The following is a 23,591-nucleotide window of genomic DNA, read 5'->3' as shown; positions in this document are numbered from 1 at the left end:
GAGATAAAAGGTCATAATTAAAAATACATCTTGAAGCAGAAACACGCAAAAATATCATCCACACTAATAGGATTTAATCTCAAATTCACTGAAACTGATTTTACCTGATCTTACCTTAGATTTCAACAATAAACTTATTATCGCCCTTTTTACTGTAAATGGTTCCACTTCATTTAAACGTCTGCTTGTAATGTTCTGCTCAGTTTGTTCTGGTATCACTTCTAAAGGTGTCTGCAAAAGTACCACACGGTAAAAATTGTCTGTAAAAGTTCTGCTTCAACAATGTCACTCAAGTAAAAGTACATAAGTACACACACATATTATAGTATTAGCTAAAGACTTATACACAGTTAATAAACAGACGGAAGCTTAAAATGTACAGATCATATTTTTTATTGAAAATGTACATCAATGGAATCAAACTAAAGGAAGATATTGAATAATTTGTCGTGTGGGAGAGATTCTGACTACAAGAGGTGATGACTGATACTAGAAAAATGTATGGCATTATCTGACACCAAAATGTTACTTTACACTCAGAGTCACATCCAAAGATCATAGGTAATAAACAACAAGTCTCCACTTCAATACACAAAATATATCCTTATAAATTATATAAATGCATGAGTATCTTTTAAATACTCCTATCTGGGATTCAGTTCAACTCCACCTTATACGAATATTTGGCAAAAAAAAAGGGAGCTGAAATCAAAAGGACAGAGCAAATATACATTAATAATAATATGCACCATTTTAAGATAAACAGCAATGAAGTTGAAACAGACTGCAAAACTGAGTTATTAGGGGGATAAAAAACAAGCAGGTCAAAAAGGTCAAAGATCACAGCGGCAATTAAATAAAAAGATGCATGCAAAATATATAGAATAGGCTGGTGAATATTAAAGCACAATGTGTAATAATTAAAGGCCGTTACATGTGACCTCCATGGTATTCAACAGTGACATGTAAACATGGGCACCATCGAATGAAGTGCTAAGTATGAAGTATTGCTTTGGCTTTTGGATGATTGTGACTGAATTTAAAATTTAGATAGAAGCGGCAGATATTTTTTTTTTGTTTTATTACAAACTGAACTAGATTGAAATAAAAGAACACGTTCACTCTTTCTTCTGAATGACACGACACATTACAGAGAGCGGTTTAAGTGCCTCCTTCCTTAAAAAGGTGCAATATGTAAGAAATGGCCGACTGCTGCTTACTGTAGCTGCCGTTAGCTAGTTAGCTCAGTTAGGCGTGCAGCTAGTGATCTGGATTAGCATGCTAACTTCAGTGGTTATATCCGCAAAACAACACCTACTTCAACATAACGTCAGAACTCCTGTTTCTCACATTCTGTCACTTATCTGAGTTCAGTTTTTTTTAATCTTGGATATTGCACCTTTAAAGCATTTTGTTTTGATCAGCATGCCTCGATGTTTCTGTCGTTTAAACTTTCATTTTGAGAATCCTATCTTTAAAAAAAAATGAGTGCATAGTGCAGGCCATTGCTTTTCTGTTTCAAGTAAAAAGATCAAAATGATGATTTCACCTACAAGTCCTGTAAAAGTGTGAACCCTAAGTGATGACGTATATTAACGACTAGAGTCTCCTTATATACATTAAGACATAGCAGATTCAAACTGTACCCCGGGTTCCCAACCTGCCTGGGTTTAGAGCTTCATTAGGTGGTCAGAAAATACCATGCGAGTCCACATAAGGCCATATTCAACAAAAAAAAGGAGATGCAATGAGGAGAATTTTAAAAAATAAAAAAAGGTTCATACAGCGAGAAAAAACAGGAAGAGGTAAAAGGGTGCTTAGTTCTTGCTGAAGCTGCAATCCCCTCTCCAGGTGGTCAAGACAGATTAAAAGAAGCTAAAGAGACAAAAGAGAAGAGAAAGCAGGCAGTTAGCGAGGTGGCAAAGCAGAAAAGCCGACACAAACACGAGTCAAGCACCGGATTTGGAAGTTTGCATCAGATTGTCATGGAAAACACAAGACTGGTGGTAAAATCCCTGCGATCGTAACAATACAAGTATAAAAGATTAAATTGTGCCCGTTGATGATGCTGCAGTGAATGAAGTGTTAGAATTCCACACGGTTGTCTTGTGAACGCGAGACAGTGTCCAGATACGACAGAACAAAATGTGCACGTAATCTCAAAATCACAGCGGAAGTGGGGGAAAAAGGTGAAAGCCACGGCAAAACAGTAACACGTGTAAACATGAGCAGGAGGCAACAGAGCGAGAAAATTAGATTAGCGGGACGGTGATGTTAGAGCTGCAGTGAAACACAGATACACATTAATCAATATTATAGCAGAGCAGGTAATGATTAAGAAACCCTGAAGGATGGGGTCCACAAAGCCTCTGGTCAGATTTGAGGTACTCAGTACCCACAAAGGCTGGTCCCTTAGCAAAGCTTGAGGGCTGAGGACCTACTCAGTGCAGAGCCAGGGATTACTGCAAAGGAAAGTGAAAACCACACAGACCAGTGAGCCGAGGATTAGAAGGAGGGAACAGCTCTTCTCTTCATGTTTCTGGTATCATGTGGAATCAAAGTGTTGTTGATGTTTTTTTTAAATGCAGCAATGTGATCAATTCCAAGTCATTTCCTCTAATGAAACCCTCGATGCAGTGACACAACGAGGAATGACTGAGGACAACAGATGTCTTGTGAAAAAACATACCTGAAGAGTTTAAATAAAGAGGACAGAGGAGCAACAGCAATTTTGGATGTCGAAAGAAAACACTTCACAGACCGACAATTAACCACAATCAACTCAAACGCTTCATCGTGTAATTCAAGCACATTCCACATTTGAGCTCATTAAACTTTCATCAAATCCCGATTTAAAGCTATATTTGTAATACACAATGATCATGGCCACAGTTGTTATATTTGGTGAAAAATTGGCCTTTATTTTCTTTTGATATAATATTTATTTTATGCGTAACACTGATACAAACAAACACGGGTCCCCTGCAGGACGAAGTGGGACATCCTGATGATTGACTTTAGAATGTGCCTTCATATAAAACAAAATGTAAAAAAAAAAAAAAAGAAAGAAAGTTACAATTGCACTGACAACATTAATATATACTTTTTTTAAAGAAAAAACATCACATTTGTGTATAAAAAAAAAGTGCAAATGTGAAAAGCTAAGACAAGTATGCACATAACACATGACAATGAATGAGGTATGGGAGAAGTGGCAAAGAGATTAGGCTCACAACTACTCATGCATCAGGCTAAAGTGAAACAGCATCAGCAGAGGGACGTCAACACAGAAACAAATTCAGTCTACAATTCAGTTCTTCTTAATAATCTAACATACACAGTACACAGTGTGGCTGTAGGTGGGAGCGTTAAAGTTATATTCCTTATAATTCCATGAAAAAAAAAATACTCTTTTTTTTAATAATACTCTCCTACAGCTGTACGCAGTTACAGCTACTTCTACTTTTCTGCTCCTGCTGCTTCACAGTGAAAGTGTTTCTTCTGGCAAAACACGGGCTGGCTTTTTGAAACTCACCACGCGTAACGTCACTATGATTTGTGCCAATAGTGATGACTGATCAAACATGCCGTCGTTGTCATCTGTTGGTTGGTTTGTCAGCAGGATTTATCCATTCACACTGGTTCGGTTCGCTAATGCTGCACCTCTGACACTACCTCCAGAGGCGGATCAGCGCCGGAGTGAAATTTTTACCACTCGCCGCCTCCGAGACATTCAGACAGAGGAGGAGGCGGAGAACTGGCGCAGGATCCCCGCATGCAGTCATTACCTCTGACTGCGTGTCATCTATATGTCTATATGTTAGTTGGTTTGTCAACAGGATGACAAAAAAAAACCCCCACTTGACGGATTATCAGGAAGCTTGGCTGGTGGACGGGTCTTGGCCCAGAATAGACCCCTTTACCTTTGGATGTGTATCGAGATAAATGGACGGATCCCAGCAATTTCTCTGCAACACTGCAAGAGAGGATGGTTTCTTTTGTTTGTTTTGCATTTTCATTATTATCTCAGAGAATAATTAATGGATCTTTAATGAGAAATCTATCGTATCTAGATGGCCAGTTTGAGCGAGTGAGTATAATAGGGGTCTCTTGGGCCTCGGTCGAGATATGTCCTCTACTGAGTGCAGAGAAACAGGCCAATGTGAGCTTGTTTGGCTTGGCAGGACCACAGTTACTCTTTACTCACAAAGTAGCAGCTCAACGAGTGTTTGCTGTAGTAATCCACTGCACGCCATCACTGAAATCTTTAGGATTATAACTTTAAACTAATAACAAACCAGCTGGACCCCAGCCAGTGACTTTCAGATAACAAGTTATGTTGGTAATTGTTGTTTTCAAGAGTTATTAAGTTATTTAAGAGACTGCTGTTGCATGTAAAATGAAGGCTCACTAATCTGATTGCATCCCTTTAATCTGAAGATAGATCAGTTTTATACATTAACAACGTCTTAACATTCTTGCATTAATCCTCATCCGTCTTAATTCTGTCTCGGCTGTAATCTACTGCAGATCCTCTCCACACGTACACACTCAGGTCCCACCGTCTGATGCATGTTTCACTTTATGCTTCAGTACATTTCTGCCCATCACAACAGTAGTCATGTAAGTTAATATTAAAAAAAGCTCACTCCATCATGCAAAGAATCACTGAATATAAAAACAAACATGGAATGCAAATTTTTTTTTTTGTAAATACTTATTTGTAAAAAAAAAAAAAAAAAAAAAACAAGCTGAATAATTGCTTGTAACAAACCATATAACAGACAAGCATCATTCAGCAAAATAAGTGATGTCAAACTGCTAGCAATGCCCAGCGTCTTCCAGAGAGCGGGGGAGGGGGGAAGGGAGGGTTGAATTATGGGGTGAGGGTGAGGGTGGGAAGGGGGACTGTAAAGGATGATGGGGTGGGAACTCATTCACAGCAGGATCGCCACAAGGGAGCACTTTTTCTACAGGAATCCTATGCTGGAAATGAGAGAGAAGGGCTGTTATTGCCTTTTTTTGTTGTTAAAACACCATCAGGACACACACAAGACTGTTTCACATCGGTGACATTACAACATTAGTGAGCAGCACTTGGTTGCACCAGCCATGATTAAGTCCTCTCCTAAATTGGGTGTGATGTCGACAGTAGGGGAAGTGGTAACTACTAGTTAGTTCATCACTAAACCAGCTTCTAAAATTGGTACTTGGTGCATAACTAAACTAGTTTGGATGTACAGTCAAAACTCAAACAATCGCAGATAGAGTTCCATCACCATGGTTACCTTGTACATTACAAAAATAGAGACAAAGTCCTGATTTTCAAAGACAATTTGCAAAATATTTTGTACTGTGGTCAACAGCGAAAAAAACAAAAACATTTATGATCCCATCTGAGTCGTGCCAAGAATTTAATATATTGTGTTTGTCAATTCAAAAGTTAATTTTTCAACTTCAGAAAGTTGCAGTTAATTGGCGAAATGAGAACTGGTCACTTTTGTGAACGAGTTAATATGTGGGACCGGCCCAATGAGGTTTCAGTTGTGGGCGACCTCACATACTGTTACTGACTGTTGGGTACTTTCACAGATTTATACTTAAACACTGAAACTGTGACTTTTCTTTTAAATTGACAAACACTCTCTATTCACTCCCACATATATATATCCATATTTCTGACATAAGGTCCCATGGCGGTTCACTAGAAGGGGTGTGACTTCACCTCTTTATAACATTTCACTCAGTCGGGGCCCACATGATTACTGTGTTGCAAACTGATTTTAAAATCAATGAGAACACTAACGGTTAAACTGCAGTTTTTCTGCCACACAAAATCAGTGAGTATAATTCTGTGACATTTTAAGTTCTTGTGTAACTAATTACTTATTTCTGTGGTGCAACTGCTTTTGTTTTAGTAATGCATAAATCACAACTTATAATTTATATTGTAACCACACTGAGCTTGAACTTGAACACAGCTGGTGCAACAGGCTGCAGGTGTCATTTAGAGGAGGTCATGCTCTCAAGGCAACTTGAAAGGTTTGAGTGTACAAAGATTAGGGTGCAGGTACAGTCTTCTTCTTGGAAACATAAAAGAAAGCTGTTTTTATTCTTTTTCAAGTTTTTTTTAACAGCCCCTGGGCTTTAAACAATGTGTCTGATTGTTACTCGTATTGCTCAGTATCTTGATCGTTAAAACAGCAGCTTGTTTTCATCGACTGTAACAGTCTTGAGCTGCTTGAGGAGTTTACAGATTGAGAGACAGATGTCTTCGTTCATTTCCACCCTCCCCAGCGGTTTGGTCTCAACAACATCTCCCTCTCTGTGGCTTTGGCTTTTGTATCAACTGAAGAGGGAGGGGTGGCAGAGGGGGTCGTCATATGGCAGCGAGATCAACAAAACATGTCATCACTCTGAACAGAGATGGGCCCTGAGGCTGTTTGCTGCTCCGGCGTGACCCGTTAGTCCCAGTTCAGCCTTGAATGGCTCTTTGTGCTACTGAAGAACCATGTGGGGAAGGACTTGGGAGAACCACAATAAAGGAGACTGTTGTGGATTTAGGGAGGCAGATGGGGCAGTACATCAAATGGGTGTGCGGGGATCTAATAAACTGGTTGATTTAGTGGCTGGCACAAGGACGGTAAACACTGCCAGCTCAAGGATCCGATCGACGCAGATGTTAGAAATGATACACTTGAGGCCTGCAGCACTAAAGTATCTGAATTATTGCATCACATTCAGCTAACTTTAAAAAGCAAATTAAAACTTATTTTAATTTAGATCATAGTTTTAAAACAGCTTTAAAATATTCATTCAATTATACTTAAATTCTAATGCAGAAGCGTAGTTGTGTGCACAGCCTTTTTTATGGTTAGCCCATGTGCAGGATGTCAGATTCAATGCAGGAACAAATTGAGAGAATCTGCAGAACGGATTAAATCTCCAAACATTTGATTATGTTGAAATATTGCCTTTTCAGTACTATCAAGTAATCTCAATCTTTTCCTAGAAGTCTAATTTGGGTAACCATTTCTTCCTAACTGTTTTTAATGGTTCTTTTTCACATAATAAATATAAAGTTTTTGTCTAGTAAATCAATGACACCTTCTTCATATTTTTCTTATTATTTTATTTCTGGTGTAAACCAAGAAGGGAATCTTACCAGAAAAGGTGCCTCATGCAGCATGCAGCAAGTGTGGGAGGAGTTAACTGGAAAACATTATGGATGCAACATAGGTGACACATGCACTCACAGGACAGATTCACATCTACACAACAGGCAGTAATCGATAACTGTGTCTCCTGGGAACCGAAGAAAACACTGGCTTAATCTGGAAGGTTATATACAAACACAAATAATTATCATCCATCTCTGTAGTCGGTTTTAATCAGTGACCCACAGACAAAGCTTAAGTGGCACAGCTGCCCCCTTTTGGGAAGAGGAATTTTCCAGGCAGAGCTCATAAAGAGAAGAAGTGGCTGTGAAGAGCAGAAATTAACAGGGAAGAAAATAAAGCGACAAGAACCTTCTCAGTGCAAGTGTCTTCTTCCTTTTTTAACAGGCACGGCGTCACATCAGCTTCAACACAAAACCAGCAGTGGATTACCATCATGGAGGGACCAACAGTGTCAACAGCAAACTACAACCATACTTGGAACAAATCTGGCTTCAAACAATCTTGAAGCCTGAGACATGCTGTGATTCAATGAAACTGCTGGAGGGAGCAGCAGAATGAATGTCAGATATGTCAAGAAAAACAAATTTGGAAAATTGAGAGAGTTCGTACTGTAGATTCATTAAAACCAGATGAGTGTCTACCAGAGAGCCAAATGAAACTGTCCATTAATTGTTAGCTGCAGAGTCCTGATCTGTTTTGCCTGAGCCATACAGTATGATGGTTTCACACATCAAATTAAGCTGACATTTGGCAACTTTTCAACAATTTAAATGAGGACAGTTACTCCCCCCTCTCTGATCATCTTATTTTTCCACATTGTTCATAAAATATGAGCTCTGGTCAGCTTTCAACATTTACTGTAAGGAGGCAAAGTGGAGCATCTGCCTCTTAGGAATAAAGAGCAGAGTGAGAGATTTTCAGCTTAGCCGGAGCCTTTAACTACTGTACGTAAATATCAGGTGGCTTATTAATAAGTGTTGACAGATAAACCGCTAAGCCTTTGATGACAATAGTGGGACAGATCATAATAAGGTTCTGTCTGCAGACTGAAATCAAAGCATGCAGAGTGTGCATTTTTGTCAGGATACAGCAACATATTTTAGTGTAATGCACAACAAAAGGAGCCCAAGAGCTTTAACACAAACAACTTCTCACATATTGGCAGTGGTATTCATGTACTGGGACCTCATTACAGAAAGTTCCTAAGCCTGAAATCCTATCTTAACTCAGTTTTGGATGACTTTCAGATTTTTGGTATAACAGAAACATGGTTCTTGGAAAACGTCCTATCATAATTTAGGATAAGATAGTAACCATTACAGAACCGCCCTAACTTAAGAATTTGCTGACTTTGGAATCATAATTTAGGATGACATAGACCCTGTCATAAATTCAATATAAATAAAAATGGTGGTGGCACTGTTGTTAGGTCTGTATGGCAATGACAATAAAGATGGGGACAACATGAAAGGGGACTCAAATTGTAACTGTTGGAGAAGCCAACGCCAACATTAGTCCGTTGGAGAGGCTAGCACCATTGTTAGCCTGTTGGAGAAGCTAACACTGATGTTAGCCCGTTGGAGCAGCTAACGCCTACATCTGCCTTTCACAGACCATGTATTAATGTGAATATAACCTCCCCTTCATGGACACGGTTAATACATCTGACTCACTGAAGCTCAAATTTACCCCGCTTCTTTTCTCGTCCATTGTAGCATGCCAACTAGCCTGTGAAAAGTTGGCTGCTGTCATGGGTACAGCGGTCTTGTGCACATTCTAAACAGGACGAGTGCCGATTGGAGAATCAATTTTACAGTTGTAGTTAGGATTTCTTAAGGTAAGACATGAGGTCTGAGATGGAAACAGCCGTGAATTTAGCAATTCTTTGTGTCCTGAGGACAGGATTTTTCCAATCTTTGAAACTTAATTAAAGATATGACAAGCGGTTTGGAAATTTTTCTGCAATGAGGCCCCTCTTGTGTAACATTAATGTTGAAGGCAATTCACCGAACAAAGCCCATAAACGAATCTGGCAAATGATCAACATCCTGGAATGTCAGTTTAGTAAAATGTGGCCGGGTTCCTCCCAGCTTCATAGTCTCCAGACTCTTCCTATCCTTACACAACTTGAAGTGATCTCCCTCACCTAAACTGTAAGGATAGATGAAAGGAAGGCACAGGAGGAAGAGAACAACACTTACTTTTTCCTCTCTTTGTCCCTCTTGAGTGTGGTGGAGCCTCCTGCTTGCTGGGCTTGGTTCTGCAAGAGCTCTGCAGCAGTCTTTTTCTGTTTGAACATGTTGAGCTCGTCATCGAGGGACTTCTTCTTCTCCTCCAGTTTCTTCTTCTCGTCCTGGTGGAGCTTCTTCAAACGGTCAAACTTCTCGTGCAGCTACAGATGGTGATGAAACGAAACAATACTTTGTTATTTCAGACAAGAGTAGACATGTCCTTAAATAAGAGTGTCACATCACATTCAAGTTCATTACCTCTTTCTCTGCTTCTTTGAGCTCAGCCTCCTTCTCTTTGACTCTCTGGACGAACATTTGTCTCATTTCCTCTTCTTTTTTCTGGAGCTCTCCCATGAACTCGTTCCTCTTGGCTTCATACGTCTCCTGAAGACTGACAGAGGAATAAAAGACAGTTGGGTGGAAAATTAACAGCAGAAAACATCACACCAGATGCAGACAAGAGTGGAGAGCAAAAAAAAAAAAAAGTCCAGTCTTAAGTCCACTACCTGAAGGGCTTGCTGTCAGGGTCTGTGTCCTTGAAACCCATCTCCTCTAGTTTGCAGCGGCGGTAGAGCTCATAATGACGTGTGTGAGTCTGCTCTCGCAGGTCCTCCATGTTCACTCTGATCAGCATTTCTCGCAACTTGACGAAGTCACAGTGATTCTCATTCTCCACTACGAGAGATACACATCATAGTGACGCATGAATGTTTGTAAGTGTATGGTAGCACCATATAACATCTATTCAGCAAGTAAACTGGTTTATTGTAATCTGAGAGAGTTTGATTTTACAGACTCAACAGCACAAGTTCAAAACAGAATAGTGTTCATGTCCTGTGGCTTTCAATTGATTTTTTTGCTGGACTGAGCCAAGCAGCACAGAGCATGTGACATCATGTGAGTACACATGCTGTCTGTGCTGAACAGACAGACCCAATGTCAGGTAAAGCCTCGGGCAAGAAATATTATGCAGTGCAGTCCGTAAGGATTAGAACAGTGATATGCTTTTCATTGTTTTGGCTGCAATCCAGCACACTGAATTTCGAATGAAACAATGACTGGGGTTAAAGTGCTGACTTTAAGCTTTCAGGATTTGTGAGGGTTTTCATATCCATGTTGGGTAAATAGAGCAGAAATAGTAATCGTATTTTCCCTGGGGGGTTGTGTCTGTATTTCCACACAGGTCAGATCATTGGATGTGGATAGAAACAGCCTCAGATGAATGTTAACAGTGTAAAGTAGGAAAACTATTCTGTGGTTCAAGCTTCTAATGTGAAGATTATCTGCTTTTTTTCTGTTTTACTTTGCTGGACTGGAGGTTAGACAAAACGAGATAAGTGAAGATGTCCCTTTGTGCTCTCCTAAATTTTGATGAGCATTTTTCACTACTTTCTGACCTTTTAAAGACCAAGCAATTTCTTGATTAATCAATCAATTATAATAATATAAATGATAAATCAAGTGATATTCACAGTAATTGCAAATTGTAGACCTATACATGTCCTGTCCATGTCCTTATCAATTGCACTGAATTAATGTGTGCTGGATCGGTCTGGTCCTGGCAAACCAACCAACCTAACACCCACACACACACATTTCATGATAACACCATTCAGTTTAAAACTGCACAGTGTGAGGCTGGAAAAACATTAAGTACCATCTTTGCCACACACATTTCAGACGCTCATAGTTAATAAATAAATATATTGTGACTGTTATCCATTTGTTATACATTACGCACACTCCATTATGCATTGATCAAGTGGGTCAATAATCAACATGGTCAGCGACATAAAATCTCTCTCTGACATACAGCAGAATGGCACAGAGGATGCTGTAGCTTAATGAGGTTATATAACTGGCTATCAGTTAGTGTGCAGCAGCTGTTGGAACCAAGGAGGAATACGAGGGGAGGGAGTCACTGCAGCAGCTCTGACGAGAGGGAGCGCGCTCTCATTTCCTGTGCAGGATGTGACCTAGGCTTACCCTGCACCGTCCCCCAGGGGTACTGTCGGGCCTTCACCATCTTGTTCCCAATCTTAACTTCCTCCGTGCTGCCAACCACGGCAAATGGCAAATGGCTCTGTGGGGCAGAGAGAGAAGAGACATTGGTGTATGGCCAAACACATCTCAGAGCTTTGAGGATTATACTCAAATTCTTACCTAAAAACAACCATGAATTATATTTCATTACTGAAAAATCCAAGAGTATTACTGCAATATTTCCTGCATACATGGAGGTATCAGGATAGAACTTTCCACGTGTATAAAACCAGGTGTTAACATCACACAGAAAACAGAGAATACGGTGTTATTTCTATTCATGTAACGTGTCAAATAACAGCCACTTTACACGACACAGTGTCACAGCTCTGAAAGGGGGATGTATGACCTTTTACTAGACTTTGCAACAACAGCCGTGAGGCAACGGTCTAACACAATCAGTTAAGGCGAGTTGAAGCATTTCAACAGATCAGACCTCGTACACAACTAAGTGAGCTTTGGCTCATCTCTCAGTGAACGCAGGCCCTTTCCCACACTGCAGGCTTCCTGCAGAGTGAGCTGGCTGATTGTGCTACTCTGAACACACTCCTCCCTGCATGAGGCAGCTTCCTGACTGCCTGAGCAGACACAGACGATGCCTGTCCTGCTTCTGCATCACATGTTGTTTATGCTGAGAACGTATAACAGAAACTGTACAAAGGTGTTAAAACCACCATTTCCTTAACACAAAAATGAGGACTCAGTCAGACTAACATGACCCTACACATCATGAATATATTCTATGAAATAATGTGACGTAGACATAATACTAATTGTGAGTTGTGAGCCTTACATTCATGGTGGAGTTGATCTCTGCCACAGACTCGTCATCAGTGGGGAACTGGTATATCTGAACACCGTTGCTGACCAGCTCACTGGTGATCTTGATTTTGAACTTGGCCAGCTCGCTCTTGGAGATGGCATCCGACTTGGCAATGATTGGAATAATATTGACCTACAGTTAAGAAAAGAGAAAATTTCATAGTGACAGGGAGCAGACAATCCTTTTTGATATGCAGATAAATATAGAGCAGAATCATTTCCAGAGCACCATTTGTGAAAGAGTTTGTATTTTTAAAAAAGGACTAGAAGGTTCAAAATCAGTCGTAGTAGTTACTTCAAAAGAGCTTTATTGAAAGGAAACTGCCACTTCAAACTTTGCGGTCAGCGGGTTCACTTGTGTAAAGTTGAAAAATCAAATATTTTTTGGTCCATCATAATGTTGAGCTCGAACTAAACATCAGGTTAAGTAACAGAATAAATACACCTATAGACTCTTATTTTAAACCATTTACAGTCACTGGTTGCCCCAGATTGTACTGGCAATTTAAAATGCAATTTCATGAAGGAAAAGGTACTCAATAACCTCTGCTCTCTCCATCATTTCAACACTTCACAGTACCTCCCTCTAGGTACAGGATCTCAGCAGATCAGGCCTTTGTGTATTGCAGACAATTACACATTCCTAAGCACAGAGATATAAATAGTAAATGCAGCAAAGGGAGCAGCAGGCTTCCATCTCCTGCTTCAGATCACTTAAAAGCTCTCCAAACATGGTGTTAACAGTAAGACTCAACTGATTTCAACCACATTTATGCTACACAGAGACATAGGGAGGAAGCGGGAAACCGACAGGGTCATTCTCATGTGCTCTTACAGCTAGCTGATGAAAAATGAGGCTTTCACTCCCACACAACGGTTTTTATGTGCCCCGTCGACGACACAATACCAAATTATTTGCTCAGTGGGGGCCCCTTCATCGCAAAGCAAGATATGCGCCAGGTCATGTGAACAAAAACACTATACAGCACACATGAGTCTGGTGAGGGCTCAGCGTCTTGCTCAAAGACACTCCAGCAGAGAACTGTTTGAATGCAGCCCCCCCAGGGTGAATGTGTAAACAGAGTAGGCTCTGCTCTGGATGACGTGGTTGTGAGCTCTTGCCAGGGGGCTCAGCTGCTCTGGCAAACACTGAGCCGACTCTTTGTACAAAAGCCAGGAGGTCCATGCAAATAAGCCACTGTGGAGAGGACCTCACAAAGCCAACTGCATTTCACAGCTGACCTACACCGATGCAGTAAGCAGACAACAGACAATCTGCATGTAAGAAGATTGCCTGGAATAAGGTTTATGACCCATGACTGGAGTAGATAGATAAAAGCTACAAACAGCAACACAGCGCCAAAGGATTTACCTACAGTATATCTGTGACGTGCTACAGTAAATCTATCACTGCTCATAGGCATTATGTAAGAGCGATTCTTTAACATCATGCAACAGCCACTGTACTTCTTATCCAAGAAATACAGACAATATGGCTTTTAAAGTAACAAGCAAACTGTACAACACGAACTGGAACTGATCTGGATCTGATTAAAAAACTGATAATAATTCTCCCCAGCTCATCAAATTAACAATTATTTCTAGTGGAAACACTGAGATAGAAGAAATAGCTCCTGGCTGATTGTAATGGTTTGCTGAACTGAGGTGAAACTCACCTTGCTATCCAGTTTCTTCATGGTCACCAAGTCCAGGGATTTAAGTGAGTGTCCTGTGGGAGCGATGAAGTACAGGCATGCGTGGATGCGGGTGTCGTGGTAGCTGTGTAGCGTGCGCTTGATTTTCAGCTCCTCCTGTAGATATGCTTCAAACTGGGCGTCAATGAACTCCACAATAGACTTGTAGCTGTCAAGAAAATAGAGAAACATGTTAGAAATGTGAGCCTCTCTTTATTGATACACTGTCCTGATCTTCTATTTAACAGTTGTTTAGAGTTTGATAGAAATGCAGACTTCTTTTCTGCCCTAATTTGGAATTTGGGGTTATACATTAACTCAGGGGTCAAGAGCCTCCCTGTGGTATTTAGGCTTTGTCAGTCATTTAAGGGCAACTTCCTGGTTATCACTTAATCTTAAACTTAACAAGTTGATGTAATCCATCATCAGTTTTGGTCTGTGAGGATAAATAGTCTCATTAGGGGAGAAGGTGCACTCTGGCCTGGTCTTTAGCTCTCTTTAGCTTTCACAGTCACACACATTTGAGAAGGCCTAACTTCCAATGTTTACTGAATAAAAGACAAGAATGATGTATAGATTTTTTTTTCAAAACTGGCAGTAGACTACCACAATAATTATTTCAACATTAGCTGCAAACCTGAAAATGAGATATGCTACAGAAAATGGACATAAGAAAAAGATGTTTGACCACAAGCATTGAGGACTACAGGAAGCATCCAAAGGTCTCCACCCTTCCAAACAAACACACAGCTTGTGTACATATTGTAGGACACTCTGCATGTGGCTGTTCACATGACTATGATTATGTCCTTGTGTAAAATGCAGAAAGTGCATGTCATTTCCCCTATGATCAGTAATTTCATACTGACCAAAGTGTAAAACCTGGAAACAATCCCAGCTTTCTCTGTAAAGAGAGAGAGCTGACACCCGTCTAGACTTCACTTGGGAGCAGAGTCAGCAATTACACTGTGGATGTCGAGCTTGGTAACAATATTTTATGTTTGATGAAATACTTCCAGACATTGGTCTGCAGTGACTATCATCTTGTTTTACAGAAAAGCAGCATATATGTCTGATTTTTGTTTAAAATCTGATACTAAGAAACTAACTGAGAAGGGGACTTGACTCCACATCCTCAGGGTATGTTCGCAGAATCAAGACTAACTGAATGAAACCTGAGCACTGAAACGGCTCAGAGCTCTCACAGAATCACTGCATGTCAGAAATTTTGTGTTTACAATCAAGTGGGGATTTTTGCTAATGTTCACAAAGACAGAGAGTGTCAGTATCAAGAAACCGGTTTGGTCAGATCAAACCTTTTATCACAGCTTTACCTGTCTTCCTTGTTTATTTGGTCCCCAAAGCCCACGGTGTTGACGACAGTAAGTTTGAGGCGCACGTTACTCTCCTGGAGCTCATAGGTGTTGGACTTGAGCGTAACTCCCGGCTGGTTGTGCTGGGTGGGCTCGCCCTCAAACTTGGTGTTGAACAACGTGTCCATCAGGGTGGACTTCCCCAGGCCTGTCTCACCTGTGGACACAGAGAAGACGCATTACTTTACTGAGCTGCTACAACTTGTGAACTTGTGTTCAATCAGTAGTTGCTTCAATGATGCTGTTTCCTTCACACTAAACTGTCCTCTTCACCTTCACTTACAGGGCATTTAGAGCTCAATTGATCTTTGGGGCCATGGCAGAAACCAAAAGTAGGACCTAAAGAATTTCAACAGGGCAGCATACACACATTTTTTCTATTTGTCCGTAAAATGTTGCAATGAAACTCTTAAAACATTTAGGTAACAATTTCACAGGGAAACAAATATCATGGTAAGTCGGTGATAATTCTTTGAAATTACCAATTAGCTCAAAATAAATGGAAAATTACCCAAATATTTGTTGATGATAATAACATTCTTCCATATTCCAAAAAACAATTAATAAAAGAGTTGGTAATTTCTGTCATGTATTTCCAAGAAATTTCTGACTGGTTTCTGCTGAACATCTGCTGGTACTGCCATTCTAACTGCCAACTCAAACAGCAACTTCACTAGGAATTATTAATACTTCTATTAATTCTTAAAGATCATCCCAAATCATCTTTATTTTGTATTGGGTTCTGTTGGCCAGTAATATCTGACAACAGTATTATCGGTTGGGCTCTCATGGCCTATCATCATTTCACCCTGCATGCAACCAAGCCAGCAAAAATTCAATGACATATTTTTAATTTTATTTTGTTGGTCAAGATTCAATTTAATTATCCTTATACAAAAAAAATGAAGCATTAAAGCATTAAACAAGTGAGTCATTAAAAAGACAGTCTAAAAAAGTGTCTAATAAATAAATACATCATTTTCAAATGCTTCCAGCCACAAAAACAGCAGCAGTAGCTGCTTATTTGCTGATGTATTCCGACGTCCATTTACTGTGAGAGGCTGTCAGATGACTCAGATACAGAGCTCCCTCTGTAAGAAATTCTATTTTTAATCATCACAGCCTGACCTACAGTCTAAGAATGTTAGCCCACTTTGTAGGATATCTCACCATGTTCAAAATTTCTAATCTTTGTCTCAGAGTCCAAAGTAACTGATGCATTAAGGGTCCTCTTGCCTGATTCTGAGCTCCGTTTAAGTCACTATAGAGAAGTCTCTCAAGCAGAAAACAATTTGGCATCTTGGTTAAAGAAACAAAGAGCCAAACTGAAGAGGACTGCAATCAAACTGCCTGAGATAATCCTAACATAATAAAAACCCTGTGCAGAAATGTAAGTCATCATTAAACCCAATGGAACCACTCATCTCCATATTTTGGATTCCCCCTTTGGAATTTTAGACCACAAAACATGATCACATGCCTTTGCCTCGAGTAATGCTTAGACTACTGTGAAATGTAGTACTTCACAACTACACAGTACTACACAACAGGATTTACAGTTTGGAACAAAAGCTGTTGTTCCCCTTTTTTTGCATCATCTTTGCTTCCATATTCTTGAATGCATATGCTTAAGTTTGTGTTCCTAAATTGTGGCTGCAATAAAATTTTGAAAATCAAATAAAGTCATTGTTGGGTTTTTTCTCCCCACAGAAATATAAATGGACTTAGTATCTCCACAAATAGCATAGAAGGGAGGAAGGCTACATCATGCCACTAAAAATGGCCACTAGGCTTCACCAAAATCTATAAAAAAAGAAAACATCCATAAACAGGCTGTAGTAATGTAACTAGACATCTAAATTACAACTGTAGACAGCATACAACCTCTTATAGAAACAAAAACTGCAAACATTCACTAATCCTCTCTAACCAGTAGTTATCTACTAAAAAATGAAAAAAATGAAAAAGCATCCCAATCAGAAACATAATCTACAGAATCTCAGAGATGTAGAATTCAGTGCGAATTCAAGTGTTTGCATACCAGTGTGCAAAACACATTTGTATGTGTCATGTCTTCACCCCAACATATACTAACATTAGGAAATGTAGAGGGGGAAAAAAAACTACATAAGGCAAAGGAAGACAACACTGCCATCCATTTGATTAAACATTTCCACATCAGCCTGTGGATTTCGTGGATTGGATGTGCCCCTGAAGCAAGATGACTCCTTATACCAAAAATCGTCCGACTGTGTCAGATGGCAGTATTCAAATGTAGCCAAAAATACAACAAAGGGACTGGAAAAACATTAGTAAACACTTCTCAGTATAACACAAGACAAAGAACAGCACCAACTGATGACCATAAAGTCAAATCACTGTCTCTCTAAAAGAGCCTCAACGAAAAATGAACTTCATCTCCACCATAAAGCTTGGGTTTATTACATGACTGTGGCATTAGATGTCATTAGTGTTAGCTGGGCGCACTTAATAAATTGCAAACTGTGGTTGTGTGTCTGTGCGTGAGTAATTGCAGCACTTAATGAAGCTGAAAACACTTGTGTCAATTTAACATTGAATGCAAAAGTCATACTCAATAGACATTATTCAGCAGTGGTGCTATTGAATAATGTCATAATAAAATCAAGTAACAACCTCAAATTATGTTGAAACATTCTACTTGAACACAACGCATCTTACTCATCATGTCGACCTATGCTGACTGCCCCGGAGGAATCAAGGTGGGTAAAATATGGAGCAATATGCTTTGAACCTTGTGGAAAAGCCTGGCATTCAATGAAGCAAACAAATCATCTTTCAGCCTAAGGAGAGAAGGTTAAAAGCATGCATGACACACTCACCAACACAGAGGATGTTGAAGCAGAAACCGTGGTTGACAGACTTGTTGACCAGCTGGTCAGGCATGCTGTCGAAACCGACATGGCCTGCCAGAGGGACAGCACGAGCACCTTCACCCTAAAAATGAAAGAAACCAATATTAAACATCAGGAGAGGTGACCATGGTGTGTCTACATCCTAACAATTGTTATCGGCTGGAGAAATAACATTACCAGACTTTCAACCATTTCGAGCACATTCATCTTTAAGACTGAAATCAGGTGCAATGCAGCTCACTTCCTGTTTCCTGAGCTGTAACTTTCTATCCACAGACGAGACAGTCGCAAACCACAATGTGCATATATGGAAAGGATGTCGTTATTCACGTCAAAATCACCACAAAAACAACTTGAGCTTTGACAAATATGTAATCTACAACCTGATCGTTCTGACATTAAAAATGACTAAACAAGATCTGTCCATTTAATAATAATTTATAAGCATTTCATAACATGTGGTGTCACTTTGACTTGAACCCTACAACTTCCTATTTCTGGCTGGTTGCACTTCCATTTACTCGGCTGTATACGTACTCTACCTCTGGGCCAGCAGAGTGACACAGAAAGTGTAAAAAGCACTGTTTTTATTACGTATGTGTGTGTGGGGGCGTGTGGCTGCTGCTGAGCATCTCTATTTCTGCGGATCTCATTTCTGCAGCCTACATCGACATGATGAGGTGCAGGAAAGCAAAGAATTTAGATTATATGGCAAAGCAAGAGCTCTAAACCTCAGCTAACCAGCCATTATGTGGCTTAACATAACACAACGCTGCTGTCCAATGTGGTGTGGGCTTTTGAGGGGAAAACATTCCGTTTAAGGGTCAATTTAAAATAACTTGACAAGCTGATGGTAGTGGACAGTTGTGGATTATTTGGATAGTTGAAATTGGGTTTAAACAGCTGAGGGAGTATTTGTCAAACTGGGGGGTAATGTGACTGGACAAACAGCCTTTCCTCCTCAGCTGCAAGTGCAACATTCCTGAAACCAATCCTGCTTTTCACAACAGTCACAGCCAAGTTATACACAGCGGGTTTTCATTCATTGAGCCGCAAAGGGATATCAAACTGCAAAAGCCTGCTATTCTGAGCACTCTCTCTGGGTGTAGTGGTTTCCTTTCCACCCCCAAAAAACAAAAACCAGGCAAACTTTACACACGCTTTTCAAATTGCAGGCTTAAAAGTCTCGTCTATAAACGGCCAGAATCGGTTTTGTCCATATTTTCTATGAACATCAGACAACGCCCGACTCAAAGTTAACGGGACTTAACATGAAACAACATAACGGAAATGAGCAGCGTAGCTGAAATGGGGGCGTATAGAATGAATGGCCTAACGATGGCTCTATTATAGGTAATCGTTTTTCATAAGCCAATACAGACTAGCACACAGTACATAGGATACATGAAGGATTATATCGTTTGAAAGGTGTTTTTTAGCTAACCAGCACAGGAAATCTCAAGGCGTTAGCTTACGAAACCGAGCACAGGAATGAACACATTTTACTAGAAAGGTACGACTGAGCAGCCTTGGGCCTTACTTTAATATCCCCAATTCTTGAAGATTTAGAAAGGCACACTTATATTTCTAATAGCACCTGTATGGTCTTTTGTTCGGCGACGCTGCTCTGAATTTTGGATGGAATATCAGCACGATTAAACGGAACGTTGACTCGCTAGCTAACGTTAACCTGAATCTACACCAAATCGCATTCTCTTACGTAACGCTAAAAATGTATTTTTTTAAACCGCCGTTTCTGGCAAGCATATTACGAGATGTACGTGTTTATATTGACAATGGCATCCCATGAAAAAAAGGCTACTCACCGCTTGCCTCGCTATCTCGGTTGACGCCATGGTAGTAGCTGTTAGCTGGAGGACGAAACCTCTGCTGCTCACTGTGCTTAGCAAGAGGAGCTGCACCGTTCAAGTTACGCCGAAAGATGGCCTAGTAGGAATGTACCACTGTTCAACAGGCTATTCTGGGGAAGCTACCGTGATAACCGTACTCATATTGAACGTTGTTGAAGTAAATGGCATTAAAATAACACACCCCGGCTCGTGTTTTTGACATTTTTCTTTAAAATTATGATGATTCAAAATTTGAAATTACACACTTAGCTCCCCCACAGGATGCCGTAATGGTTGCGTCCAGTGAAGTAAAACGGCAATCAATGAACGTTACAAACTGAAAAAATAATTAAATAATCAAATAAATAGCTAAAAAACGAATATATTTATGATTACTGCTACATGCTGGCTGAACTCGTAAATGATGAGATGATGAGATGACCGAACCGAAGTAGGGCTTATTTGGGTCACTAACGGTTATATATGGAAGGTATTTTATCCTAACGTTAGATTAAAAAAAAAAAAATCAGGGAATAATTTTTTAAAAATGTGTAGGATTTTATTTGAACTTGTATTTTTAATATGTATTGTAATTTTATATCCAACGTTAAACAAACATTTTTTAAAAATAATTATATTTAGGGAAACGCCCATTCCAGGCTTCTGCCGTACGGCGACCAATCAGATGAAGGCAGTGAATTTAAAAAGGAGCCGCGACCCCACGGAAACAAATTTCAGACCATAACAACTTTCTGGACTGACAGCAGGAGAACAACCAGCAGCGTTTATCACAGCTGACCGAGGCAACATTAGCGGTAATACATCTTTATCAAAGTGACTGTCAGTAATGTAAGCTATTTGTACTAACGTTAGTGGGTTTAAACTAACGCTAAACGAAGACGTGTCACGGCTACAGCGACGTTAACAGTATACACCAATAGCTAATTAGCTAGCTAATATGTCTCAATTAGCTTAACTGAAAGATAACGTAAAGTCAGCAGTTTATGGGGTTTTATTTCAGTTTTGCTTGCACTACTTAGATCAAAACTCGGATGAAGTATGGCGCTAGCAAGCTAACTAAGTAAACACTGAGACAAGTGTGAAAGTGCAGGAAGATGAGATGTAGCTGGTCAGTAGAGGACCGGCTGCATGCGGTAATGGCTGCTACTGTAAAAGTGCTGTAGCTCTGCCAGACTGGCTGTTAGTTGCAGTGCGTTTTACTGTGTCATAATGTTAAGTGTCACAGGCTGGCTATCGGTCATAGTGGCTGTTAGAAGTTGTTTTGATTTAACATGGCCTGATCTGCTGGGGGAAACGTTTTTTTAAGAGGAAGAAACGCTTGTATTGTGTTAAACTATTTTCAAGATCCAAAAATTAACTTTCCCTCTATATTTGAGGATGTAACTTAGGTTTATTTGAATGATTTTAACATTCTTAGTAAAAAAAAAAATCTTTTTTAAATAAAATGTTAGGAAAAAGTGAAAATGCCCAACCATGTCCAGAGCCCAAAGTCTTTCATCCAGCACAAATCCATAGTTGTCCAAACCACTATCACATGACAGAAAAGAGATGACATGGAGGGAGAATATTTGACTAGACTGACGAGTCTAAAATGAATGCATCAGTTACCCCTGTAATTGTAATGTGTGTCAACTGCTAATGTCGGCTTGTGTTTTCAGATACAATGGCCAACATAATCTTTGCAGAGCGAGAAAACGCACGCCTTCATCCACCCACTCTGAAGATGCGACAGCGCCTTCAGTCTGCTCCAGGTATGGAAATACCAACGCTATTCTCCGGTGTTTTGTTTTTTGTTCCTGATCTATGTTGAAATATGCATAAACTTGTTCTCTTGTTTTTTTTGGGTTTTTTTTCCCCTACCAGAGAAACTATTGAAATCTCCCATGATTGCCAAATCTTTTAACACTCCTCTGCCATCTGGTCGTAAGGCTTTTGGTACCGTCAACAAACAAATCGCAACCCCAGATGTTGGTGCACAAGAGAAGAAACTCCTGAAGCCACAGGTTTGAATAAACCTCACTTGAATCTGAAACTAATATCTGGCTGTATCTAGACCTATTTGATTTGTGCCTCACACTATACATGTACTAATGTGACCTTTGTTCCCCACAGGAAACCAAAGTCAAGCTTGCTACTCAGACCAAAGTGGAGGAATATCCAGACATTGAGAAGCTCATCCCTTATGACCCACTAGGTAACTATGGTATCAGCTGTATGACGATATTTTGTGTATAGAATTTGGAGGTTAAATTTTGCTTAATTAGAAAATTACGTTTTCTTTGTAAATCCCACTGCAGCATTACATCTGTGAACTTCCTTTGAGCCCTTTTAGGCTCCCCTGAGTATGCCACATAGGAGAAATACATTAATAACTCAACCTGTATAAGCCTCCTTCACCTATGATGTCTTATTTTTCCCCCCACAGTTTGAGGAAGAAAACATTTAAAACATGATTGTGGTGTATATTCTTCCAGAGTTTGAGAAATACAGTGTTCCTGAAGATCTGATTCCTCTCAGTGGCTTTGCTCTGCCTGGACTGGCCTCTTTCCCACAAGTTCCACATCTTTTTAAAGATGACCTGGAAACACTGGACCCTCTCCCAAATCTGTCACCTGTAAAGATGCCAAAGCATACAGGTATGTTATGAACACTTAAGTACTGGACAGTGTTTTTAATGCAGTAAAGTGCAGACTAGATTAAGTGTGTGTGTGTGTGTGGAACTTCTGTCAGGACATCCTCAGTTTACATTTTGGAAATATATTTGTTTTTGGATATATTAATCAGATGGCGTTATAAATACTTGACAAGTTCACTTACTAAGACATAAAGAAATTTGTAAAATGTATATTTCATTAAGTACACTTAATACAGATATTTGTACTCAATTACTATGTGACTGGGTGACTTTTACCAAAGTAATTTAATACAATATCTCCACCTTTACTGTCACCCTAGCTGTGTTTCACATTAATGGTGCTGCAACGCTTGATGACTTTTCTTTGCTGTGATCACAAACACTGAATTCCTGTGACTCACATCATATCTTAGACAAAATGACCACCACTGTTATGTAGACTGATGGTTTCAGTGAATCAAATGTTTATCTGACATGAATGATGGTCAGATTTAACAGCCCAGCCCTCCATAAGCAGTGAGGAACGTCTGGCAGCTGTAGCCACTAAGTACAGGGCACAGATTCAAATCTACGAGTATCATTAACTACAGGTGTCATTAACCTGCTGCATCATTAACTCTTCTGTATTACCTTCTCCAGATTATTGCTCAGAGCTGGATGCCTTTCTTCAAACCATTGATGAACTGACCATTGAACTTCCCCCAGAGTCTGTTACTGACTTTTAATGTTTTTTTTTTAATATTTTTTTTATCACTGTTTTTACTGAAATAAAGTTTTTATCTGTTACTGCTGTTATTTGCTCTGTCAGTTTGCATTAAGTTGGGATTTGTATCTATATATTTCTATT

At 39.8% G+C, this 23,591-nt stretch overlaps 2 protein-coding genes across 8 annotated transcripts; one reads left to right on the top strand and one right to left on the bottom strand.

The window, feature by feature from the left end:
* Positions 1-377: 377 nt before the first annotated feature.
* sept6 (septin 6) lies at positions 378-20,094 on the bottom strand. 6 transcript variants are annotated; one of them, XM_037076049.1, is made up of 11 exons: positions 20,065-20,094; positions 18,206-18,320; positions 15,306-15,501; positions 13,954-14,140; positions 12,249-12,410; positions 11,399-11,495; positions 9,919-10,087; positions 9,671-9,803; positions 9,383-9,573; positions 7,166-7,212; positions 378-1,875 (listed from the first exon to the last, which is right to left on the bottom strand). In XM_037076049.1, exons 1-10 carry the CDS (start codon positions 20,092-20,094, stop codon positions 7,209-7,211), a joined length of 1,284 nt encoding a protein of 427 aa, XP_036931944.1. In that variant the 3' UTR covers positions 378-1,875; positions 7,166-7,208. The 6 variants fall into 6 exon arrangements, with proteins under 6 accessions (XP_036931944.1, XP_036931942.1, XP_036931941.1 ...); XM_037076048.1 differs by lacking the exon at positions 378-1,875 and adding an exon at positions 2,896-4,986; XM_037076047.1 differs by lacking the exon at positions 7,166-7,212.
* Positions 20,095-20,748: 654 nt separating this feature from the next.
* pttg1 (PTTG1 regulator of sister chromatid separation, securin) lies at positions 20,749-23,539 on the top strand. 2 transcript variants are annotated; one of them, XM_037076053.1, is made up of 6 exons: positions 20,749-20,903; positions 21,768-21,860; positions 21,973-22,112; positions 22,222-22,303; positions 22,584-22,745; positions 23,384-23,539. In XM_037076053.1, the coding sequence occupies exons 2-6, from the start codon at positions 21,773-21,775 to the stop codon at positions 23,467-23,469; spliced, it is 558 nt and encodes a 185-aa protein (XP_036931948.1). In that variant the 5' UTR covers positions 20,749-20,903; positions 21,768-21,772; the 3' UTR covers positions 23,470-23,539. The 2 variants fall into 2 exon arrangements, with proteins under 2 accessions (XP_036931948.1, XP_036931949.1); XM_037076054.1 differs by having other exon boundaries at positions 20,895-20,937.
* The last annotated feature ends 52 nt before the right edge of the window (positions 23,540-23,591 follow it).

The sequence above is a fragment of the Acanthopagrus latus genome, chromosome 18 (genome assembly GCF_904848185.1).
Source record: "Acanthopagrus latus isolate v.2019 chromosome 18, fAcaLat1.1, whole genome shotgun sequence".
Lineage (NCBI taxonomy): Eukaryota > Metazoa > Chordata > Actinopteri > Spariformes > Sparidae > Acanthopagrus > Acanthopagrus latus.
This window is presented reverse-complemented; position numbering and strand designations above follow the sequence as displayed.